General features: G+C 34.7%; 1 protein-coding gene across 11 annotated transcripts in view; it reads right to left on the bottom strand.

Moving 5' to 3' along the window:
* Positions 1-26,173, bottom strand: part of PHF20L1 (PHD finger protein 20 like 1) — a 75,626-nt gene that overhangs the window by 20,233 nt on the left and 29,220 nt on the right. For 9 of the 11 annotated variants that reach the window (XM_061171762.1, XM_061171767.1, XM_061171766.1 and 6 more), the window contains 6 exons: positions 23,282-23,364; positions 19,509-19,761; positions 17,170-17,358; positions 16,702-16,908; positions 10,703-10,759; positions 9,328-9,435 (listed from right to left, as the gene is read on the bottom strand). In XM_061171762.1, the coding sequence (XP_061027745.1) occupies positions 9,328-9,435; positions 10,703-10,759; positions 16,702-16,908; positions 17,170-17,358; positions 19,509-19,761; positions 23,282-23,364 (897 nt within the window). Of the gene's footprint in view, positions 1-9,327; positions 9,436-10,702; positions 10,760-16,701; positions 16,909-17,169; positions 17,359-19,508; positions 19,762-23,275; positions 23,365-26,173 lie in introns of those variants that run through there. The other 2 variants (XM_061171768.1, XM_061171772.1) reach the window with 2 other exon arrangements.

Below are 26,173 nucleotides of genomic sequence, written 5' to 3'. Positions count from 1 at the left end.
GTGCAAGAGGGTTCCCTTTTCTCCACACCCTCTCCAGCATTTATTGTTTCTAGATTTTTTGATGATGGCCATTCTGACCGGTGTGAGGTGATACCTCATTGTAGTTTTGATTTGCATTTCTCTAATGATTAGTGATGTTGAGCATCCTTTCATGTGTTTGTTGGCAATCTGTATATATTCTTTGGAGAAATGTTTGTTTAGGTCTTCTGCCCATTATTGGATTGGGTTCTTTGTTTTTTTGATATTAAACTGCATGAGCTACTTGTGCAATTTGGAGATTAATCCTTTGTCAGTTGCTTCGTTTGCAAATATTTTCTCCCATTCTGAGGATTGTCTTTTCATCTTGTTTGTAGAGTCCTTTGCTTTGCAAAAGCTTTTAAGTTTCATTAGGTCCCATTTGTTTATTTTTGATTTTATTTCCATTACTCTAGGAGGTGGATCAAAAAAGATCTTGCTATGATTTGTGTCAAAGAGTGTTCTTCCTATGTTTTCCTCTAAGAGTTTTGTAGTGCCCAGTCTTACATTTAGGTCTCTAATCCATTTTGAGTTTATTTTTGTGCGTGGTGTTAGGGAGTGTTCTAATTTCATTCTTTTACATGTAGCTGTCCAGTTTTCCCAGCACCACTTATTGAAGAGACTGTCTTTTCTCCATTGTATATTCTTGTCTCCTTCATCAAAGATAAGGTGACCATAATGTGCGTGGGTTTATCTCTGGGCTTCCTATCCTGTTCCATTGATCTATATTTCTGTTTTTGTGCCAGTACTATATTGTCTTGATTACTGTAGCTTTGTAGTATAGTCTGAAGTCAGGGAGTCTGATTCCTCCAGCTCCGTTTTTTTCCCTCAAGACTGCTTTGGCTATTCAGGATCTTCTGTGTCTCCATACAAATTTTAAGACTTTTTTGTTATAGTTCTGTAAAAAATGACATTGGTAATTTGATAGGGATTGCATTGAATCTGTAGATTGCTTTGGGCAGTATAGCCATTTTCACAATGTTGATTCTTCCAATCCAAGAACATGGTATATCTCTCCATCTGTTGGTATCATCTTTAATTTCTTTCATCAGTGTCTTATAGTTTTCACATACATGTCTTTTGTCTCCCTAGGTAGGTTTATTCCTAGGTATTTTATTCTTTTTGTTGCAATGGTAAATGGGAGTGTTTCCTTAATTTCTCTTTCAGATTTTTCATCATTAGTGTATAGGAATGCAAGAGATTTCTGTGCATTAATTTTGTATCCTGAAACTTTACCAAATTCATTGATTAGCTCTAGTAGTTTTCTGGTGGCATCTTTAGGATTCTCTATGTATAGTATCATGTCATCTGCAAACAGTGACAGTTTTACTTCTTCTTTTCCAGTTTGTATTGTTTTTATTTCTTTTCCTTCTCTGATTGCCGTGGCTAGGACTTCCAAAACTATGTAGAATAGTGGTGAGAGTGGACATCCTTGTCTTGCTCCTGATCTTAGAGGAAATGCTTTCAGTTTTTCACCATTGAGAATGATGTTTGCTGTGGGTCTGTCATATACGGCCCTTATTATGTTGAGGTAGGTTCCCTCTATGCCCACTTTCTGGAGAGGTTTTATCATAAATGGGTGTTGAATTTTGTCAAAAGCTTTTTCTCCATCTATTGAGATGATCATAACGGTTTTTAATTCTTCAATTTGTTAATATGGTGTATCACACTGATTGATTTGCATATATTGAAGAATCCCTGCATCCCTGGGATAAATCCCACTTGATCATGGTGTATGATCCTTTTAATGTGTTGTTGGATTTTGTTTGCTAGTATTTTGTTGAGGATTTTTGCATCTGTATTCATCAGTGATACTGGTCTGTAATTTTCTTTTTTTGTAGTATCTTTGTTTGGTTTTGGTATCAGGGTGATGGTGGCCTCATAGAATGAGTTTGGGAGTGCTCCTTCCTCTGCAATTTTTTGGAACAGTTTGAGAAGGATGGGTGTTAGCTCTTCTCTAAATGTTTGATAGAATTCGCCTGTGAAGCCATCTGGTCCTGGACTTTTGTTTGTTGGAAGATTTTTAATCACAGTTTCAATTTCATTACTTGTGACTGGTCTGTTCATATTTTCTATTTCTTCCTGGTTCACTCTTGTAAGGTTATACCTTTCTAAGAATTTGTCCATTTCTTCCAGGTTGTCCACTTTATTGGCATAGAGCTGCTTGTAGAAGTCTCTTAGGATGCTTTGTATTTCTGTGGTGTCTGTTGTAACTTCTCCTTTTTCATTCTCATTTTATTGATTTGAGTCTTCTCCCTCTTTTTCTTGATGAGTCTGGCTAATGGTTTATCAATTTTGTTTATCTTCTCGAAGAACCAGCTTTTAATTTTATTGATCTTTGCTACTGTTTTGTTTCTATTTCATTTATTTCTGCTCTGATCTTTATGATTTCTTCCCTTCTGCTAACTTTGGGTTTTGTTTGCTCTTCTTTCTCTAGTTCCTTTAGGTATAAGGTTAGATTGTTTGAGATTTTTCTTGTTTCTTGAGGTAGGCTTGTAATGCTATAAACTTCCCTCTTAGAACTGCTTTTGCTGCATCCCATAGGTTTTGGATCGTTGTGTTTTCATTGTCATTTGTCTCTAGGTATTTTTTTATTTCCTCAGTGATCTCTTGGTTATTTACTAATGTATTGTTTAGCCTCCGTGTGTTTGTGGTTTTTACGTTTTTTTCCCTGGAATTGATTTCTAATCTCATGGTGTTGTGGTCAGAAAAGCTGCTTGATATGATTTCAACTTTCTTAAATTTACTGAAGCTTGATCTGTGACCCAAGATGTGATCTATCCTGGAGAATGTTCCGTGCGCTCTTGAGAAGAAAGTGTAATCTGCTGTTTTTGGATGGAATGTCCTATAAATATCAATTAAATCTATCTGGTCTATTGTGTCATTTAAAGCTTCTGTTTCCTTATTTATTTTCATTTTGGATGATCTGTCCATTGGTGTAAGTGAGGTGTTAAAAGTCCCCCACTATTATTGTGTTACTGTCAATTTCCTCTTTTATAGCTGTTAGCAGTTGCCTTATGTATTGAGGTGCTCCTATGTTGGTTGCATATATATTTATAATTGTTGTATCTTCTCCTTGGATTGATCCCTTGATCATTATGTAGTGTCCTTCCTTGTCTCTTGTAACATTCTTTATTTTAAAGTCTATTTTATCTGAGTATTGCTACTCCAGCTTTCTTTTGATTTCCATTTGCATGGAATATCTTGTTCCATTCCCTCACTTTCAGTCTGTATGTGTCCCTAGGTCTGAAGTGGGTCTCTTGTAGACAGCATGTATATGGGTCTTGTTTTTGTATCCATTCAGCGAGCCTGTGTCTTTTGGTTGGAGCATTTAAGCCATTCACATTTAAGGTAATTATCGATATGCATGTTCCTATGACCATTTTCTTAATTGTTTTGGGTTTGTGTTTGTATGTTCTTTTCTTCTCTTGTGTTTCCCACTTAGAGAAGTTCCTTTAGCATCTGTTGTAGAGCTGGTTTGGTAGTGCTGAATTCTCTTAGCTTTTGCTTGTCTGTAAAGCTTTTGATTTCTCCATCGAATCTGAATGAGATCCTTGCCAGGTAGAGTAATCTTGGTTGTAGGTTCTTCCCTTTCATCACTTTAAATATGTCATGCCACTCACTCCCTTCTGGCTTGTAGAGTTTCTGCTGAGAAATCAGCTGTTAACCTTATGGGAGTTCCTTTCTATGTTATTTGTTGTTTTTCCCTTGCTGCTTTCAATAATTTTTCTTTGTCTTTAAATTTTTGCCAATTTGATTACTATGTGCCTCGGTGTGTTTCTCTTTGGGTTTATTCTGTATGGGACTCTCTGCGCTTCCTGGACTTGCGTGGCTATTTCCTTTCCCACGTTTGGGAAGTTGTCAACTGTAATCTCTTCAAATATTTTCTCTGGTCCTTTCTCTCTCTTCTCCTTCTGGGACCCCTATAATGCGAATGTTGTTGTGTTTAATGTTGTCCCAGAGGTCTCTTAGGCTGTCTTCATTTCTTTTCATTCTTTTTTCTTTATTCTGTTCCGCAGCAGTGAATTCCACCATTCTGTCTTCCAGGTCACTTATCCATTCTTCTGCCTCAGTTATTCTGCTATTGATTCCTTCTAGTGAATTTTTCATTTCAGTTATTGTATTGTTCATCTGTTTGTTTGTTCTTTAATTCTTCTAAGTCTTTGTTAAACATTTCTTGCATCTTCTCCATCTTTGCCTCTATTCTTTTTCCAAGGTCCTGGATCATCTTCGTTATCATTATTCTGAATTCTTTTACTGGAAGGTTGTCTATCTCCACTTCACGTAGTTGTTTTTCTGGGGTTTTATCTTGTTCCTTCATCTGGTACATAGCCCTCTGCCTTTTCCTCTTGTCTATCTTTCTGTGAATGTGGTTTTTGTTCCACAGGCTGCAGGACTGTAGTTCTTCTTGCTTCTGCTGTCTGCCCTCTGGTGGATGAGGCTATCTAAGAGGCTTGTGGGCTTCCCTGGTGGCGCAGTGGTTGAGAATCTGCCTGCCAATGCAGGGGACAGGGGTTTGAGCCTTGGTCTGGGAAGATCCCACATGCCGTGGAGCGGCTAGGCCCGTGAGCCACAAGTGCTGAGCCTGCGCGTCTGGAGTCTGTGCTCCGCAACAAGAGAGGCTGCGATAGTGAGAGGCCCGCGCACCGCGATGAACGGTGGCCCCCACTTGCCACAACTAGAGAAAGCCCTCGCACAGAAACGAAGACCCAACACAGCCATAAATAAATAAATAAATAAATAAAAATTAGCTTAAAAAAAAAAAAGAGGCTTGTGCAAGTTTCCTGATGGGAGGGACTGGTGGTGGGTAGAGCTGACTGTTGCTCTGGTGGGCAGAGCTCAGTAAAACTTTAATCCACTTGTCTGCTGATGGGTGGGGCTGGGTTCCCTCCCTGTTGGTTGTTTGGCCTGAGGCGACCCAACACTGGAACCTACCCAGGCTCTTTGATGGGGCAATGGCGGACTCTGGGAGGAGTCACGCCAAGGAGTACTTCCCAGAACTTCTGCTGCCAGTGTCCTTGTCCTCACGGTGAGACACAGCCACACCCCGCCTCTGCAGGAGACCCTCCAACACTAGCAGGTAGGTCTGGTTCAGTCTCCCCTGGGGTCACTGCTCCCGATGCACATACTACTTTGTGTGTGCCCTCCAAGAGTGGAGTCTCTGTTTCCCCCAGTCCTGTTGAAGTCCTGCAATCAAATCCCGCTAGCTTTCAAAGTCTGATTCTCTAGGAATTCCTCCTCCCGTTGCTGGACCCCCAGGTTGGGAAGCCTGATGTGGGGCTCAGAACCTTCACTCCGGTGGGTGGACTTCTGTGGTATAAGTGTCCTCCAGTTTGTGAGTCACCCACCCAGCAGTTATGGGATTTGATTTTATTGTGATTGCGCCCCTCCTACCGTCTCATTTTGGCTTCTCCTTTGTCTTTGGATGTGGGGTATCTTTTCTGGTGAGTTCCAGTGTCTTCCTGTCGATGACTGTTCAGCAGTTAGTTGTGACTCCGGTGCTCTCGCACGAGGGAGTGAGAGCACGTCCTTCTACTCTGCCATCTTGAACCAATTCAGTGACTTGATTTTTAGCTTAACCATTTTGTTGATGAGATTCCAGTGGGTATAATCCATTTATTTACATAGTGAGTGATACGGAGTCCACTGAATGGAGAGGTGGACACCTGGGCCGATGCCAGTGCTGCTGTGAACATTCTTGTATATGTCTCCTGATGTACCTACCGTGTGAGTTTAGTTAGGAATCTGAGGTCACGTGGTAAGCACATCGTCAACTCTACTCTCATCAGAAAAGCATCGCTGCTTTTCCATAGCAGTATGTACAGCTGTCTCCATCTCCTCAGCAACATCTGACATCATCCACCTTGTAATTTCTGCCCATGTGGCAGATAGGAAATAGATTTCACCAGGTTCTGAAAACTGCATTATGCAGCTTCTCATAAGAGTGAGCACTGTATTATATAATCATTTTATCATTTTCAGGTTTCCACTTCTGTGAAATACCTGTTGAAACCTTTTGTCCATTTTCATACTGGGTTTTCTTTTCCTTTTTGAACTGTAAGGGTTTGAAATATATTTTGAATACTAATGCTTTGTCAGGTATGTGCATTGCCAGTATCTTCTTATGGTTTGTGCTGCGTTTTCACTCTCTTTATAATGCTTGTGATGAACCAAAGTTCATTTCAGTCTAGTCACATTTTCAACCTTTTCGTTTCGGGTTAGCATTTTTTGTTTAGAAATCTCTGCCCAAAGATCATAAAGATGTTTTCCTATACTTTCGAAGTTCTATAGTTTTGTCTTTCACGTACTAAGTATTTAATCAACCTGGAATTGATTTTTGTGTACAGTGTAAGGTGGAGTCCAGTTTCATTCTTCTTCACCATATGGATTATAAATTGTTCTAATACCAATTACTGAAAAGTTCATCCCTTACCTGTTAAACTAAGATGCCAGCTTTGAATAAACCAAGTTTTGAAATATGTATGAGTCTGCTTTGGATTATCCTGTTCTTAATAAATCTATTCTTTCGAACTACCTCACTGTTGTAATAACTATAACTGAACAGTAATTCTTCTCCTTATTCTTCTTCAAGGGTGACTGTATTATTTTTGGCTCTTTACTCTTCCATATTAAGTTTTAGAATCAGCAATGACCCTATAGATTTATTTGAAGTGACATCAATAGTGAATCTACAACCCCATGAACATGAATTATTTCCCGTTTAGGCCTTCTTTACGTTTCTAAATAAAGTTTTATAATCTGCTATTCATAGTTTTTTGTTTTTCAAACATAAGTACACATGGATGTATCAAATGGTTTTTCTACATTTATCAAAACTGTAATGTTACTGTGGTGAATTTCATTAATTGATTTTCTAATATCAAACCAACTCTGCATTCCAAACCTATGCGGTCATACTTTTAAATATACTGCTAGATTTAATTCCATAACATTTATTTATGTGTTTTGTATCTTTGTCCATAAATAAGAACAGCCCGTGATTGTCCTTTCCCATACCATTCTCTTCTGATTTTGAGAGCAAAGTTATTTAAATCATCTAAAGTGAATTTGGAGTTGTATTAGTTTCCTAGGGCTGCCCCAACAAATTACCACAAATTTGGTGGATTGAAACAATAGAAATTTATTCTCTCTCAGTTCTGGGGGCCAGAAGTCCAAAATTAGGTCTCCGCAGGGCCATCTCCCTCTCAAGTCTCTAGGGGCAAATTCTTCCTTGCCTCTTGCAGCTTTTGGTGGCTCAAGCTCCTTGGCTTGGAACTGCATCACTCCAATCACTTTCTATGTGTTTGCACAGGCTTCTCCCCTGTGTCTCAAATCCCCCTCTCCTTTATCTTATAAGACACCAGTCACTGGCTTTAGGGTCCACTCCAAAACCCAGATGACCTCAATCTTAATCATATCAGCAAAGATCCTATTCCCGAATGCAGTCACGTTCACAGGTATGGGGGTCAGGAGTTGGACACCTACTTGCGGGGGACACGATTCATCCCACTACAGGAGTGCACCCTCTTTTTCTAAATTCTAAAATGATTTATGTAAGTTTGGAATAATCTGCTCCTTTAATGTTTGGTAGAACTTGACAGCAAAACTTGTTGGACCAGGACGTCTTTCTTCGTGAAAAGATTTTAAAATGCTGATTAAATTTCTTTCAAGGTTTGAAGACCATTCAGGTTTCTACCTTCTTGAATAAGTTTGGTTTCTGGCAATTGCCCATACCTTCAAATAACCTCTCAAGTTCACTGGCATAAAGTTGTGTACATTATCTTATTTTTATGTCTGGAGCATCTGTAAGTTATGTTCTCTTTATTCTTAATATTGTTTATTTGCACATTTTATGTTCTCTTTATTCTTAATATCGTTTATTTGTACATTTTGTCTTTTTTTTCTTAACAGCCTTCCCGGAGGTTTGTTGATCTTATTCGTTTTTTACAAAAAAATTAATTTTGGCATTTTTCATTTCTTCCTACCATTTCTTTTTAGTTTATTAATTTCTGCTCATATGTTTATTATTCATATTCACTTCTACTTTTTTTGGACTTATTCTTTTCTAACTTCTTAAGCTCAAGACTTAGCTGACTTTCAGCCTTCTTTTCTAATATAAGCATGTACACCAATTGATATTCTTCTTCTAAGTGCCATTTTAACTACATTCTCAAGTTTTGACACATATATAACGTTTTCATCACCTGTCACGTTCTTAACATCTTACTTTCCCTTTGGTACTGTGCTTTCATCCATGAATTATATAAAAATATTTTGCTTGATTTCTAAACATATGGGACTTTTTGTCTTTTCAATACTGATTTTAGTTAACTATAATATCTTTAAAATGTGTTGAGGTTTGCTTGAAGCTGCATCCCATGGTCAATTTTAATAAATGTTCGTGTCTGTTTGATAAAACTGTCTACTCTGCAGCTGCTGAGTTCAGTGTCCTGGACAGGTCTATTAGATCAACTGTGCAGCTGCCATCTTTCTTAGTATCCTTACAGATACTTTTGAGTTTTGTTAATTTATTAATTACTAAGAAAGATATGAGGATGTTACTCAGTGATGAAATTTAGAAATTCTATGTCTAGAAAGATATAAAGTGAACTGAACCTTTATCATTATTTGGTAACCTCCTATCTCCAGGAATGATTTTTGCTTTAATGACTATCTAAAAGGACATCCTTTAGAGACAGGCTATTGATAGAAAAATAATTTGGTTTTTTCCAGGTTTTTCTAAAAATGTTTTCCCTCATTTTTGAAAGCTAATTCAAGGGACTATAAGATTCTAGATTGAGAATAATTCCTTCAGTACACAGAAGGGTACTTGGTCAGGGTATCCAGTCCACCACAACACTGGCAATGAAAGACTCTATCAGTTGCAGTGATTAATTTACAAACCAGTTAACTTACAGACCGTAGTAAAACAGAGCTGCATATTTTCAAAATTAGCAAGACAAGGGAAAGCTACTACAGGAACTTCTCAGCTGTCAAGAACATGGGAATATTGTCCTACCATCATTTTGGTAGAAAAGGACAGTTGAAAGCATCTTAGAATTTTTAAAAATGGGAATCACCATTTTAGCATACAGTCAGCCCTCTGTATCCACAAGTTCTGCGACTGGGGATTTAACCAACTGCGGATCAATTTTCAATTTCCAAGGATATGGAACCACAGGTATGAAGGGCCAAATATACCATGCCATTTGATATAAGAAACGTGGGCATCAGTGGATTTTGGTATCCGCTGGGGGTCCTGGAACCAATCCCCCCCCCACCAACCAGATACTGAGGGAGGACTGTACTTACCATGCTGCTTAGATTTCTTTTTCTTTTTCTTCTTCTTCTTCTGCTTTGGTTTGTAGTGATCTTTGTCCCTCTTCTCTTTTCTTTCTTTATCCTTTTCTTTTCTCTTACCTAAATGACCAAAGTGAGTAAGTTAGTAATCATGACTGATCCTGAGTTGTTCCTCTGTGGTTAACCTAAAAGCAGCATTTATGTTTTAATCAGCTATTCCAGTCACCTGCCCAGAGTGGATGGATTCAATTAAACTGTTCCTGTCATGAGTCTGGAACTCCTGATTAGCTTATTGGGCTATAAGAGGGGATCTTCATTAGCAGTGTTGAGAAATCCCAACTCCTGACACCTTAAAGTTAACACAGACAGTAGTTAAAATCTTTAAATGAGTAATATAACTCAGTTTCCTGATGTGGCAAGAAATAAACTCCATAACTTAAGAAAGACCTGACTGAGGAGACTCAGCATTTCCACACAAAATTTAATGAGAAAATATACTAGAAGCTTAAAAAATAAAAAACAAAAAAACTTGAACTTTTTTTTTCCTTTGGAAAAACAAAAAAACTAAATCATTTCCACAAATAATTCCTTCAGTCTTTCAATACTTTCCCAGTGTATACAAGAATGAAAATAAAAAGCACAAAGAAAAAAACTTATTTCATTAAACTAAATTTTGTACCCAAATTTTAAAATATTCCTTTTTCCCAATCATATGCACTTTAAAGAAAATGAACAGATGTTAAAACAGTTTCCTAGAGTATTTTATTTAAAATTAATTCATCACATATATTCAACTATTGTTCCAACTCAGAAAGGTTTAGCCCATAACTTATCAACCATATTAAACCAACTTTCAGTAACTCAAGCTCCAGGTAGCTAATCTGTAGAATACTTAAGACTATTATCCATCATTCCAAAGCTTTTAGTCATTATAGCACAGAAGACAGAAAAGATAGCAGAAAAACTTTTAGTCATTATAGAACAGAAGACAGAAAAGACAGCAGAAAACTTAGTAACTTTTTATAAAGTAAAAAAAAAAAAAAAAAAGGCTGAAAAAAAAGGCTATTTTAATTTACCATCCATTCTCTAAATTTCAACAATATTAAATGGCAGCTTATTTTTAAACAGTCATAGTTTTAAAGATGTTCAAAAACATCAAGTTCTCAGAGAAAGCCTTAGGCTCCCTTGACAAAAAATACACATACTACTGCAAGATCTGTATTTAAGAAATCACATATTTGGAGCCAAATAACACTAATAAACACTAAAACAGATGATCACTTACACCTAAAGGAGCACTAACAGGTAAAAAGTAAGGGACAGACTATGTCCTCCCACTGCCAAGCCATCTATAGCCTTTTGCTTAAAGATTACTTTCTGTTCATACCAAATGTAGTTGAGCTTTTTTCTTCCAATTTCACTTTTTTTTCTGTTTTCGATATTCCTGCAGGTTTAGGGGAAAAATATGTAAGTTTAGTCAGAAAGGGTTAAAAGTATGGGACAATGTTTTAAATTACAATTGCTCACGAAACTCTACCTAAGACTCTTTTCCCCTAAAGGTCTACATTATTTTATTGCCTGAACTAGTAACAAAGAAGTGGGATTTCTTACTTCAAAGGGATAATAAATTAAGAATGATTTTTGTTCCCTCAGACTACTCAGATTAGATTCCTAGTTCCACCATTTATTAGCTCATAGCCTCGAGTAAATCATTTAACTCTCAGTGCTTCAGTTTCCTTATCTGCTAAATAGGACTAAGAGCATCTACCTCCTGTTGTTATCAGTATAAGATGAGTCAAAATGTGTATTGATGAAATGCTTAGTGTCTGGTAACTACTAAGTGTTTTTTTTCACTTTCTCCTTTATGGTGGGGTAATAATTTGAGACTACATCAGTTCCAGAAATAGCATAAATATGGGTCTGAACATAAAAAATGTTAGGATAAATGCACTAGGCAATCAGTTAAGATCAACTCTGGCATCACAGCCTTTGGCAATCCATGTTGAAATGCACTCCAGTGGTAGGTCCACGTAACATTTCTGCTCCTGTGACAATTATGACAAAGTGCTATTCCAGTCATCCAAATGAAATATTAAATTTCACATTAAACTATACTGGTTTTCAACAATCTGCATAAAATTTTTAAACTAATATTTAACCTCTGTTGCCTAGAACAAACTTGTACCTTTGAACTCCATCATGAATGTGTTATTAGGTAATGATAAAAGCCAAAACAGAATTATTCTATAAATCATTTTGGTCTTTATCCAAATGTAAGATATAAAGGCTTATTATCACATACAAAATATTCAACCTTAGTGGCACTTAGGTCTTATTATCTAATAGTCCAAAATACATTTTTAAACCAATAGTGCACCTCATGAACTGTGCTGCTGACACAGACACACTTAACCAAGCTTCTCGACTCATATTCAACCACTGCCAATGCTAATATCTTATGTGTGTCTAGGGTTAATCTAAGAAAAACACTCTAGTGCATTTAAAATACAATTTCAATCTATTAAATTATGCTTTAATATCACCAGTTATGAGTTGATTTTTAAATCACTGCAGTACAGTATCAAAAAAGCTAGCACTTTATTCATCTTACTGCAAATAATTTACATAATTTAAATAAAACACAATAAAAATGTAAAAATACCACTCAACTTGAATTAAATGCTAATAAGGCTCTAATAATTAAGTTTCAAATTAAGTAAAAATACTGATAATCTCCATGACAAAAAGATTTCTTATAACAAAATGAAAAGGACATCAGAGCAAAGAGAAATACAATTAAACTTCCTTATTATCAAAACTGTTGAACAAATGCCTCACTTCCTTTTACTAATTACTGTTTACTAACAATTAATGCCATGAAAATTCCACAAATTTGATGCAATTTTCTTGAAAATGACAAGGCATTTACAACAGAAACAGTAAGAGATTTGCTTTCTAAATCCTCTGTGACAGTAGAGCTATACCAGAAGCAGCCCTTGATCATGATTATTGCCTTGTAGGTCCCTCCCTAATCCCCAGGGGCACTGAATCTCCAGAGTGAAAGGTGGAGCAAGGCCAGAATCCCCTGGGGCGATTCAAATGGAAGGAACTGCCTTACAGGGCTGCCTTTCCTGACTGGACTGTGTGGGATCCCCCAGGTACTTGGAAGACAAATAAAATGGTCCTGAACCTCAGCTCCGGAACACAGGTCAGCACAGCAGAACAGATTCAGTAACTAACAGAGTGCTTTCAGGAGGACCAGTTCTAGATTGTTTTCACATGTTCTGGTGGGTCCCAAACCTTTATATTTCTTAACTGATAAAATTTTGAAAGTAAAATTGGGGAACTGAGAAAGGCTTGTCAACATTTTACACAATTAAGGATATTAAAATAAATATTTCTATATGCAATAATGGCAAAACAGCCATGCCCAAATAGAAAAAAAAAATAGATCTATTCAAGAATTCTACAAAAGAATCAATTTCATTTTATGAGAAGTTCTCTACCTTGTCCTTATTTCACCATGCACTCGAATTTGGGAACCAAAGTACGTGGATATTAGTTTACAGAATAGTGATTTTTACACTAAATTTTATCAACAGAACATTTTTGTCAAACAAAATATTACATCATATTCCAATACATAATACAAACCCCCCCGTCAAATGAAAAACACAATAAAAAAACGAATGGAGCTGTTTAGATTAAAGCAAGAGCGACAGATCTCTGAGCCATGCCTGCTTTCACATCCTGCAAGGCGCAGTAATGTGGAGAGGTTTCAGCAGTGTGCTAAATATCTGATTCTCCTGGCAAAAAAGGAGGCTATCCCTGAGACTCTCCGTGGAAACCCCAGGCTCTGTACAAGCCATGAACATCTGCTGTGGGGTGGAGGGAGATTACGGAGTCTCTGGTTGTAGTTTTGTTTTGTACAATTCTGGAAAAAAACTAGAAAACACTTTAAAACAAAAAGGCTTTTTAGAAAGTAAATGTGAAATTGGTGTCCCCACAAGTCAGAATGTGACTGTTATTGTCTCACCCATCCATACACTGAGCTTCCATATTTTAACTCCTTGAAGGGGACAGAGTAATTCAGTATTTGTTATATCAGTACATATATCCAGTAGATAAATAAGAAAACTAGTTAACATCCCAGTTAGCAACAGAACTAAGAGTAACAGAACTAACACTCTATCCTTACCTAAAACTGGTTGGCTCTGTTAGAGAAAGCATTCTGATAATAAAGTAAAAACAAAGGCATCGATTTTTACAAGGGCACCAATGACTGTTTTTGGTAATGGGGGCAGCAATAGTATTCTTAACCTTGGTTAGTCATATTGTATGCATGCTTCCCAGTGGAAGAATGCAGAGGATTAGGGCAAGTTCATTATCTATACTGGAAAAACAACTGTTAACCTATTAAGAACACATGTATATAATAATTGGATAATTCGCATAATCTCATTAATGCTTTACCATGACTGTGATATGAGCATGCCCATATCACTCACACGAAAAAGTAAAACTCTAAGTCTGTTAAACTATTTCACAGTTAATGACTAACATCCTCATCATTCTTAATACCGCAAAAATTCCAATTTGAAAAAAATACCCCAGAAAATGTCTTTGATACAAGTTCTGGTAAATAATGCTTTCTGCAGAAGTTTTAAAATTCAACAGTAACAAAATTTACTTTTATAATTAACATGAAACAAACCAAGCAAACAAATTAAAAAATTAAAAAGAAAGAAGAAACAAAAACAAAACACCTGGTACTTTGACTGCAGATGGAAGACAACTTGGGAAGCAGACAGAAGGCCAACAAACACTACGAAACAGTTTCCAGAGGGTAGCTAACAAAAATGTTGACAGAAAAAAGCACGCAGACCACTGAGAATTTCAGTGCAAGTCAGACAGGTTCACAAGGTTTTAATCAAAAGATGTCCAATTAGAACATGACCTGAATTCCATTACTTCCCTCAAAAAATAAAAAATTAAAAGGGGTAATAGAAATAAATCAGAATCCCCCCAAACCCCGCATTCAAATGCTGTGACTGTGTTCAACCCTCTAACAAATGGACTTCCAGTAATTAACATTTAAATCCATGCATTTCCTTGATTAAAGCAATTAAAGCTGCCGGTCATCACATTTAAGATGATCCTCACTCTTCAAACTTACAAATACATCACATTACAAATCCAAACTCCTCTCTACCTTTCACTTTTCCAGAAAACTATCTTACACCTTTGACTTTCTCAAACAGTTTTTCGAATACTTAAAAAGGAAAAAAATATTGTGCCTTCCCTCTACCTCAGTACATTTTTTAACCATTATGAGAAACAAGAACCACACCCCAATGATAATTAGCTACATCTCCACGAATATACCAGAAATTCTGGGGAAAAAAAAAAATCAAACCACTAGGCTAGTACTCTGATTAGACACAAAGTCACTGGAATTAAAGATTTCCATGTACAATCACTACTTTGACATTTTAGGATACATCATTCAACTAACATAACTTAGTTATTATACAGCTATTTACATTCGTCTATCTTTCAGTCTTGTTACTATTGCTATATAAAAGAAAATACAAACGTTTTCAAATGCACATCTAAAAATAAATTCCCTGGGCTTCCCTGGCGGCACAGTGGTTAAGTATCCACCTGCCAATGCAGGGTACACAGGTTCGAGCCCTGGTCTGGGAAGATCCCACATGCTGCAGAGCAACTAAGCCCGTGTGCCACAACTACTGAGCCTGCACTCTAGAGCCTGCGAGCCACAACTACTGAGCCCACGCGCCTAGTGCCCGTGCTCCGCAACAAAAGAAGCCACCGCAATGAGAAGCCCGCACGCAGCAATGAAGACCCGAAGCAGCCAAAAATAAATTAAATACATAAAGTAAAAATATACACATCTAAAAAACTAATTACTTTATCATTTAAAAAATAAATAAATAAAAATAAATTCCCCAATGAATATATATCATTTTAACTTGAACATATTTTTCATATATTCAGTACAGCAACAAATTCCAGATTGCTAAAGGACTCATAAGAACTTCACCAGGAAAAGTATCTCAAAGGGTTAAAGGTGATTCAGAAATCTTGTGAAAACAGGGAAAAGAAAAATTAATTACCCTACAGATAGAAGGGGCTTAGAAACTGTCCAAAGACAATGCATCAGTTTTGGGAAAAGACAAGAAATGTTTCAAAGCCTACAAATCTTCAAATTTGGGCACTGATTTTTTTAAAACAAGATATGGAAACACTATCACATACAAAATAACTTCAATCTTTTATTGATTAATGGAATTGTAGAACACTGTATGTTTAATATTAGTTACACTTTCACTTTGAAAGAAGGAACAAGAAGGTAACAGCAGTAATATAAAAAGTATGCTTCTTAAGTTACTTCAATCATTTTATTTTAATATATACCACCACCAGAAAAGAGCAAGCTCTATTTTATACTTCACCCAAGGATTTGATAAAGTGGTTTCAGAGAAGATGCTACTAAAATCGATTATCCCCAGTGCTCTCTGGCTGCTAATCAAAAAAGTTTTATGTTTTTCCCTACTTCTGAACTGACTCAATTCACCTCATTCATCCATCTACTGATAATTCCAAATTAGTAATTTACTGGAAAAGCATTTGAAATTAGTATTTGCCTTTTTTTTTCTTTTACTGTAGGGACTCTTTGGTTGAGGTTAAAATTCTATAAAACTTCCAAGTAAAACAATATAACCATATAAGGGAAATATAAATAAATATAAATCTAATATTCTGTTAGATTAAAATATCAACTTGATAAAATACCGCCGAAAGATTTCAGATTACAATAAGTGTCATAAAATCATCAAAAAATGTCTTATTGAGGTATGGCTGATTTTACACATTAGACTCCCAAAATAACATTACAACAAATTACATTTAAATTTTGGAGATTCTGCTCCAAAATATGGGATTATATGTAAGATACAGGTATATAAGTTAATTTAAGCTAAGTGTTTCTTAAATGTTAAATTCTATTAAATCCTTAAACCTAAGTATTGAGCCCATTAAGTTATTTTCTGGCTTCAAAACCAAGAAACTTCTGTAATTATATTTAGCTCTAATAATTCCTATTTAGTAGAAACAGGATATAAGAAAGAAGTAGGGAGAAGGAAGTAGATTAAAGTGACAAAATAAGAAGTATATCCAGAGAATATGATAGTAAACGGTCACACAAAAGGACTTTAAACAGACTGAGAAACCCTATCTTCCACAGATGTTATGGAGAAGTATTTATAAAGAGGAACTACATATTAAAATAATGTAATTATACATCAAACTGTTTTTACTGTATAAATGCAAGCCTAGCTAACTTGTAAAATGAATCTTTTTTACCTGATGCTGTTGGAGCTCCTCTTCCATCAGTTACTGCTTTGGAAGAAAGATTTGTAAGCATCTGTGTATCTTCCTTTTCTGCCCTGGGACATTCATTATGGTAAGAGGGATCTGGGGCTAGCGGTGCTGTAACTTCCGAACCACGACTTAAGTCAAGAGGGAGACAGGGTCCCAGTTTCTCAAGTGACAAATGTGCAACATCAGGCACTACACAAAATAAAGAATGTAATATGTTAACATAAATACACTGCCTCAGTTAATATCCATGTGGATTAAAATGTTATATAAATTAAACAGTGCCTGGAAATAAAGACGGCACTAAATAAATACTTGTAGAATTAAATGAAGTGCTTATAAGTCCAAAAGATGTTAAGGAAAAAGCAGAAATTTCTTAATATTTTAATAAGCTTTATCTCAGTGTTTTGTCTTCTTTTATGTTTGGTTCTATAGAAAATCAATATACATTACCCTCTGGTACTGAAGACTCTTGCTGATTTTGAGAACTGATGGAGAATACTTTCCCATCAGTGGCTGGAGAGGGAGGAGAAACCTTTTCTACAGAATCATCAGGCATGGGCAAGGTGGCTAAACGCTGAGATCTTCTTCTCCGCTCACTATGCTTGAAAGGTCTAGGGGGGTTCACAGGCTGTGGAGGACCTAGAAAAAGATCTTCAATGTTCACGAAGCAGATACATGCCAGGATCATCTTATAATACTTAAGGAGAAAAATGGGAAAAATGATTCAAATTCTGCCCTCTGATGTTGTAAGGTATCCACAAGGAATGGCATGTTCCAAAAGTAATCAAAGGCAAAAACTGCCCTCATTCACAAGGGTTAATCAAAACTTCTAAAATCTAAAGCCTACTAGAACCAAAAGAAAATAACATGGAACATTAATTTCAGGTAGTTTCCCAAGTAACAGACTACAGTTAATTCTCTAATTGCAGATCGTTGTTAGTTGCCATTTTTCCTTTGGGAAAATAATCTCTGTATAGCCAAAGATTAAAAAAAAAAAAAAAATATATATATATATATATATATATATATATGTGTGTATATATATATATATATATATATATATCCCTTTTGCTACATTACAGATCTAGAAACTCTTAAGAAAAAAAAAAGGCAGGGGCATAGGTGACAAAAATCTGACATGCATTGTAGAGTTAGTGCTTTACTTGCCAAAGTAAAACTAATGTAAGTAATTTTATCCCACCCTCGTTCCCGCAAATGGATTTTTATAAACATATATTTGGGCCTGATTCATTAAAAAAAATTGAACACAAACAACTTTAAGTACTCATTATGGGCAAAAACCGAGGATTTTTAAAGAATATGACACTTCTTGTACTCACGTGTTTTTTGTTTTAAAAAACTAACTTGGTGAGCCATTTAAGCATCTTCTAGCTATGTATTAACAGAAGTTTGGAAATTTTTTTTTTTTAACCTTTCATTTTCTTCTTTCTACATGGCATGTAAACATGTTTGATGATTTAGAACAGGCAGGACTACATAAGCCAATATATGCATGTTAATTTAGAAGGAGGAAATAAGAGTGGTCTAAAAAGGTTGATGCTTTGGGTATTTAAAAATAATTTTACAAAAGTCAAAATGCAAGAGACATGGTGATAATGGAAAAACAAAAGAATAAAATTCAGTTGCTGTAACACTGGCCATAATACCAAAATACAAAACAACTGCAAAATAAAATACGTATCAATGTCATGTGACATTGTAGTGACTACTAATGATATTATTTCATGATAAATGCCATAATGAAATGAAGCTTATGAAGAAACAATTGAGTTTTTCTGTTTCCATCCTTTCTACTCATTTATTAAAAAGAACCAAAACAAAACAAAGAAGTACCAAAACCTGATCAAAAATTGAAAAACACGGTTTGGCAAAAAAAAATACAGCAATGGAATGCAAGAGAAAGTTAATATATTTGACTGATAGAAGTCTTCTCAATGTCACCATTTTTAATTGTTGTGGAAGATATGATATGGAGAAGTTCATAAGGAAATGTGTCATATTCATTTAATAATCAGGTTACTAATTCATTCACTGTATAAACAGCAAAATTATCTTTTACCCAGTGACTTTTCAGGTAATTATTTTTCATATGTCTCTAACTTAGAATACTAAAACATGAGAAACACACAGTCAACACAAATCTTGTCTTATATATATCCAAACCCATGTCAAAAGGCTATTTAAAAAAGACCAAGTTAACTCTTGAAAGATTAGTGGTATTGAAACAGCAAAATCTTTAAAAATAAGACCAAGGAAGCAATCTTCTTCTTTCATTAGTAAGATTAAACTGAAGTTTGCACTCTAAATCCTACAGTAAGAATTGAATAAAATGTATTGCCGAAGGGGGTACAGACAACTGGAGACAATAACTAAATCTATCCATAAGAATAGTCTTAGGAGTTCAGGAAAACATCAACCATGGGTCTTTTTGTTATCTCATAATGGTTTTGTTCTGTTTTTTTGTAATGAATCAGGCCTCTCATTGTGCTTGGATTATTAGTTGAGGAGAGTCAAACTACAGTGGAATTTTGGTTATTAAATGCAAAGGTTTCTTAACCAGCAGTACAATCACTGTACCTCTGTACAATACATCAGTCAGAAATGTAAATGGTTTTTGCCCCTAAAATAGTTTCAAGTCTTCCCTATCATATCCACTTAAGTTTGAATTTTTAAAATGCAACTTCATAAAAATACAATATAACTACAACCAAACTGTTTTTAATGTATCTTATAGGATAAGTAACTATTTTTTAAAAATCTGTGCTCACTAGTTTTATTTATCATTGAAGAAGAAAGCTGAGATACAAGCGTCAAATCCTCGACTTGTATTAATTCTGGGGAAAGTGGTGATTTAGGGGGTTTTATACACCCAGAAGAATCTCCAGATTCATGTTTGCATTTCTTGCTGCGAGCCTTCCCTGAAGACAAAGTTGAGGATAACAGTGCAGGTTTCTGAGTGTTGGCAGAACTGCTAATGTCAGCTTCATTTTTTTTCTGACTTTGAGGTTTAGGTGAAATCGCCTGAATAAATAATAAAAAATTGATATTTTTATTTTGGTTTCTTCATTTTTGTTCTTGTTTTCTATTTTGATTGTTAAGCAACTTTAGTATCCAAAAACATTGTTAAGCAACATATAACATTTCTATTACAAATGAAAAACCAAAAAGAACCCCACAAATTATTAACTAAAAGTTGAATAGGCTGTCTTTAAAGGGATGCTGTCAACTTGTAGTCTAAATTTGGGTTTTTTAAAATGTATTATTTATAATATTCTCAGAAAATAAAATGTTATCTTACTGGACAAATATGTTCTGTATTGAGTTAAAATATACCTCTTTTGACACCATAATTACCAATGACATTGACAATAATTAGGTAAATAAACAGCATTTTCAAGTTTTAGAGCATTAGAGGAATACATTTAAGCTTCTGCCTTTCAGATTTTTTTTTATAAAATAATTTCCTTTATCAAGTTCAATGCAGAGGTTTAAGTAGACAATTTCCCTTTAAAGAAAGATCTCAACAGGAAAACAATGATCAAATTAACGAAACATTATCTTTAACTCATTTTAGTGCTGAAAGCTAGAGTTTCATAAGCATAATGCATCATGAAATCAAAGCCACCAGCAATACAGAGTTAAAAGACTAAAAAACAATACAAAACAAGCAACAACAACAACAACAAAAAAAGAAAAACAAGGAGTAAAACCAAGTGTAAGTTAAAAACATTGGATTTAAAAACAAAATACGTCGCATTCTTAGATGAGAGTTTTTACCTTCTTCCTGCCAACTGATACTTTTAAAAAAAAATTAGAACTTTGTCAGTTCTTTCATAAAGAATATCTTCATTCATTTGGCAGTAAAATGTCCTACATATGTAAAACTATATGTGAATGTGTCCTAAGACAACAGAGAACAGCCACATTCGATGGATTTGCAATCTATGGTGTTGGAATGCCTACACTGTATCTCTTTTTGATATATGTATCTGAGAGCAAAGTATGAGATACACTTTTTTTAAAAAACCCTATACTACAATAGGCTTTTATAAAGAACCAAACTACTAGCTCTATGAACAACATGCCTGTCCCCAAGGTACCTTTTTACTTCCATATCCTTTGTGAGGGATGACCATCAGGTCTGCAGTCTGCAGTTCTCTGGAATATGGAAGATCATTGTCTGGGGACCAAACAGCTTTCTGTTCCCACTAAAAATATTTATAAAGCGCTCAAATTTTGGTGGAAAAAAAGTGAATATTTGGTATTAAGTATGGCACCTTTGTGCTACAGATGGCATGTTGGACACACCACATAAAAGGGCTGGTGTCAAGTGTCTCATTCATTGAGTTGTCATCATTTCTATTCTTGAATTTACTCATTACACACGTGTATAAGTGCAGATTAATCATTTGAAAAAAAACCTCCATATACAGAAAGGATTCCTAAGCTTATCATAAAAGGTGTTGCCAGAAAAGTAATTAGAGCCATTACTTGTAAATAAACAATTTTATTGTTCATCTTCACATATGTGAGAGACATCACTACAGCATCCATTACTCTCAAGTTACAAAGTTATAAAACAAGATTTTAATACTTAAATTAATATCTTGATAAGGTGCTTAACCTCTAAACAAGGACAAATTAACATTTTTAAAAACTTGCTGAACTATGCATCTAATGCAGGTTTTATCCAAAAGTAAATATAACATGACAATTCCCTAATACAATTAAATAATCTATAATTAATAATCTGAGAACTGGGGCTCAAGACCACAGAGTTTGAGTTTTTTTTTAAATGTAAATAAATAAATCCCTTAGGACAGTAAGTTTTGGCCTTAGGCCTGTTATAAATCTACGTCATGAGTGGCATTATTTTACTCATTAGGGCAACAGAGGTTAGTGACAATCTCTCTCCTTCAAGTCTATTGTTGATACCGAGATGTAATTAAGAATTTTATAACTCGGCTTTTTAACTTTGAAGAAGGGCAAACACTTAGCACAAAAATTAAGAGTATGGTTACAAAACATTTCACACTGAGATCAACCTGAATGACAAAAAAGGGGGGGAACAGCATTCTGTTCCTTAAAAATATAAAATAATTTACAAAGTTTTCATTAATGATCATTGGTCTCTTTGTTACAAAACTGGGAAGGACTCTCAAAATTTTTTTAATTATGTAAATAAAAACAGCCGAGTTACTCAATTTTTTTCTTTTTTTTTTAAGCTCAGTTTCAAAATGTACTTCTCTCTGAAATGGGCACTGCCCTCTACACTAACTTTCACATATAATAAATAATTTTCACAATCACATTCATCTCAGCAGGATTGTGCATAATGAAAGATTGACATTGTAATGAATTTTCCAGAAACATTTTATTACCCAAGTCCCTGATTTATTGCATTCTGAGAATACCATAAACAGTGGTGAAGATACAAAATATTGTTATATCTGGGACGTTGAATATAGTAATACACAGTAAAAAAGTCACTTAAAATTTGGTTGATATACTGACAATAACGGCAAAGACTTAACCGTTTGATGACCACAGAAAATCAGAAGGTATGATTCGCTGACATATTAATCAATTTAAAAGATCATTGATTCAATACAACATTAATGGAGGCACCAAAACAATGCACTGTTATCAAATCAGGCCTAAAATAACCCTGAAAAACTCAATACAATATCAATTAAATTTGGACTGGTTTTTAAAACGCATATAGAGAAGAGCAACAGGTACTCATTGTAAAGTCTTCTTTATTAGGTTACTAATAAAGAAAATTGAAATAATACAAAAAGGGTATATTAAACCTACATTAAGGCTCAGATTTTAAAACAGGAGAACCAAGGAAATCCAGTTATGGCTATTACTGTGTTCTTATAGTCTTACAGTGCCCAAGAAGGTAAGCCCTTAGAAAATGGAAAAGCATGCACAGTCCACTATATACAGGCATTGTGGGAATCTGAAGGTAGCCAAGGCAAAATCTAGCAACTGCAACCTTCACTTTTAAATTCCTCTATTAGGTGGTTTAAAGACAGACCCTTAATAGTTTTTAAAAATTTTTTTTGTAGTTATTAAAATATACATCCTAGCAAAAATGTATGGCTCATTGATCAATTCATAAAACACACAGTCAGTCTAACAACACCAATTGTTACAATATAAAAGAAACTTCTTACAAAAGAAGCTTTATTAGATGTCAAAAAACCCTGTTTTAACTCACAAATGAAAGGTATTTGTGTAAGGGTCTTTTTGTAAGCTAGTTAAATGTGATCCAGCTGGAAGCCTATACCCTGGGATGCCTGTCTCCAGGCCTTCAACTGTTGGGGGACAAAGGCTTTAATGCCAGCCTACTGAAAATAAACACTAATGAAGTCTGTATACCTTGGAGAAGGCAGAGTTAAAAATATAGCATCAATTAATTACCTTCCTATTCCCATATCTGATCAAAAGGGCAATTTCAATTATGTGGATACTATAGCTCCGTGATCATTCCAGTTGGGAACCTTGAAAAAAATCAAATGCTACCATTTCATACCTGCTCCAGCATTGGAGCCGTTTCACTGTAGTCTTCCTTTTTTTCAGCACCATCCACCCCAACAGCTTTGGATGCCAACAAACCTTGAGAAAAATTGTACAGAAATTGCTTATTAGAAAAAATATTGACTTTCACACTAAAACTTCTCAAAAATTTTAGCAGTTGAAATCCCCTATACTTTTTTATAGAAAGTAAATACAACACTCTCAGAAGTTTACTTGTCAAAAATACAAACACCCTTAATAATGGCTCAAGGGGCTGAGTTAGAACTTGAGAGTTGCTTACACAATTAGTTTTTAAAATAAAAAAATTAACTAAAAATACCCTTTTAAAAAAATCACACATATACACATTTATTCTGTACAAATTTAAATTCCTATGGTTTAATGTCCCAAAACCTAAGATGGCTTAGATTGTTAATACTTAGGCTTTGTCTATACAACTGAAATAAAATATGGAATTAATATTAAGATATAAGGAATCCTCCCAAACATCCAGAATATAAAATAAGATTGTTGTTGTTGTTGGATTATTAGTTAAAAAAATACTCCCAATTTTTTATTTCACCTGGATCCTTTAACCTAAGCTTTACAGGTTTGTTTCTATACCCAGTTGTAGCTTACCTTCTTACAAAAGTGGTGAAAACATGGATACATCCATTTTATGTTAATGGAAAAGAGTACAGATCCTTCCTACAACATTTGAACTTACTTAATATTATAGCCTCATTCTACAATTAATGAAATAAACTGGGAGTTCCAGTTTTCTCCAATATATACCATTAATTCTGAATTTTAGGAGACAGAATATTTTATCTGGAGTATATATAATTAACTTTACAAGACATTAAAACTCTGCTTTAATTTAGAAATTACAGGCATTTACTCAGTCAAGATTCTTTGCTAAGCACCAGATAGGTACCCTCAAAGGAATCAAATTTATTTGCTGCTTCTTATGGCCACCAAGCACATAAAAAGTCACCAAAAATCATTTTTGTGTCATTTCAAAGTCAGGCACACAAAACTGTGGCCTCAAAGGAAGCATGTTTAATAATCGACAAAATAATAGTAAACTTACTTCAGCAATTATACCACTATATTATTAAAGCTGTCTTCAGCATATTTAATAGGAGGAAAAAGGTGCCCCAAAATGCCACCTAACTTCAAGCTACCCTGTGGCAACATCGCTTGACTTTTTCAGGTAACAATCTCAAAGATGTTAAGTAATCTAAGTGGAAATTCAAATATTAAAATTGTATTCTCAAAAAAAGTAGTACTAGAGCCAAGTGTTAAATCAGGCAAAAGGCACCTTTCCATTATTAGATAATAAAGTTGAATATCTATCACTCAGAATTGTAATTCAAAACAGCAAAGGCTGAGAATAAAACAATGATTTTGATACAGCAATGATTGGTATTAAAACTGCTATTTGGTGCAGTTTGAGATAATCCATACTGCTCAAGTCCCACACAGTATTAAGTGTAGGTTTAAATGGAGGAAAAAAGACCCAATGTATAAGTAATTTTACAAAAATAGTTTATAAATCATAAATTCAATCCTAACTATATTAATATAACTTCTGAACACATTTTTAGATGACTAAACAAGATGTAGCACAGAATATTTCTTTAACATTTAAAGCTGCATTCACTAGGTTTTTCTTCTCTAGCTAATATTTTTGAGGTTAAATACTACTAAAAATAAAAAGAAAAATAATTAGGAAATTAGGTTCTTCTTTTGCAGGGAACTGAATAGAGGCCCTACTTCGAAGGAGTACTCAAAGAGGACAAATATTTGCTATTCTATCTACTAAATACACTTTACGTTTTTCGTTTCCTTTCATATAGGTGGTGGAAATACCTTTAAATAACATCAATAGATGAAATAGATCACAACCTTCAAGAATTAATTGGAGGGAAATAAATACAAATGAAATTAATTTTTGTTATTTGCAAATATGTATTATCAATATATTACTTATCAATATATTACTAACAAGTTCTCATCCAAATAAGATATCTATAAACATTTTAACAGAATGTGTTATGCAGTTTCAAGAAATTATTTAAATATCAGGTAGAAGTAGAATATAAATTTTTATAAGTCCCACCCACAAAGTGATAATTTCTCAATACTCTACTTCAGTTATAAAATAGAGTTAGTCTCTCACTGCCGATAGGAATAAACAGAACAGAGGCCAGAGCATCCGGTAATGGGGAAGATAGAAAGAGCAAAGTGGTTAAATTCATGGTCTACTTTTCATCCAGCGATTCCAAAACACAATATTCTTGCTTAGATTAAGAACCAAATATCCTGGATATTATTATCAATAACTTATTACTGGCCAATTCAAATCTCTGGGGTTTTTTAATTGTTTTTTAAATTCCTTAAGCTGTACAAACATATCTAAACTGGCTGAACGTCTAGGAACTCCTAGAACTATTACAAACAGACCATGCACCAACTGCTGTTTCTTTTACTCTCTGACAACCCGTACTTTAAAATCTACTCAAATTTGCTTACAGTTTGCTTGCAACTTTGTCCCAAAGTATAAACTTTATTATCTTTGTAAAATTGTTTGTTCTAAATCAGTATGCATAAAGTATATAATTATCAATAAGGTACATGACAATGAAAAATAAGATTCTGGAAGAACATATATATACTATGCAACAATAATTTCAGTGTCTACTTATTAGAAAATTTTGAAGAAAGCCATCCTATTCCATTCTCTGTAGAGAAATCATGTTTGGAATCTCTGTAGGGTGTATATATGAGGAAGAAACAGAAAGAGAGTGAATAAATACATGAATTAAATTTATCCAGCGGCTGGTCCACTTATTTCCTGTTAGAACTATTTAAAAAATAAATAAAATGGTGTGCGTTGGGGGTA

This window comes from Eubalaena glacialis, chromosome 17 (genome assembly GCF_028564815.1).
Source record: "Eubalaena glacialis isolate mEubGla1 chromosome 17, mEubGla1.1.hap2.+ XY, whole genome shotgun sequence".
NCBI classification, from domain to species: domain Eukaryota; kingdom Metazoa; phylum Chordata; class Mammalia; order Artiodactyla; family Balaenidae; genus Eubalaena; species Eubalaena glacialis.
Note: the sequence above shows the minus strand (reverse complement) of the source record. Positions and strands in the feature narration are given on the sequence as shown.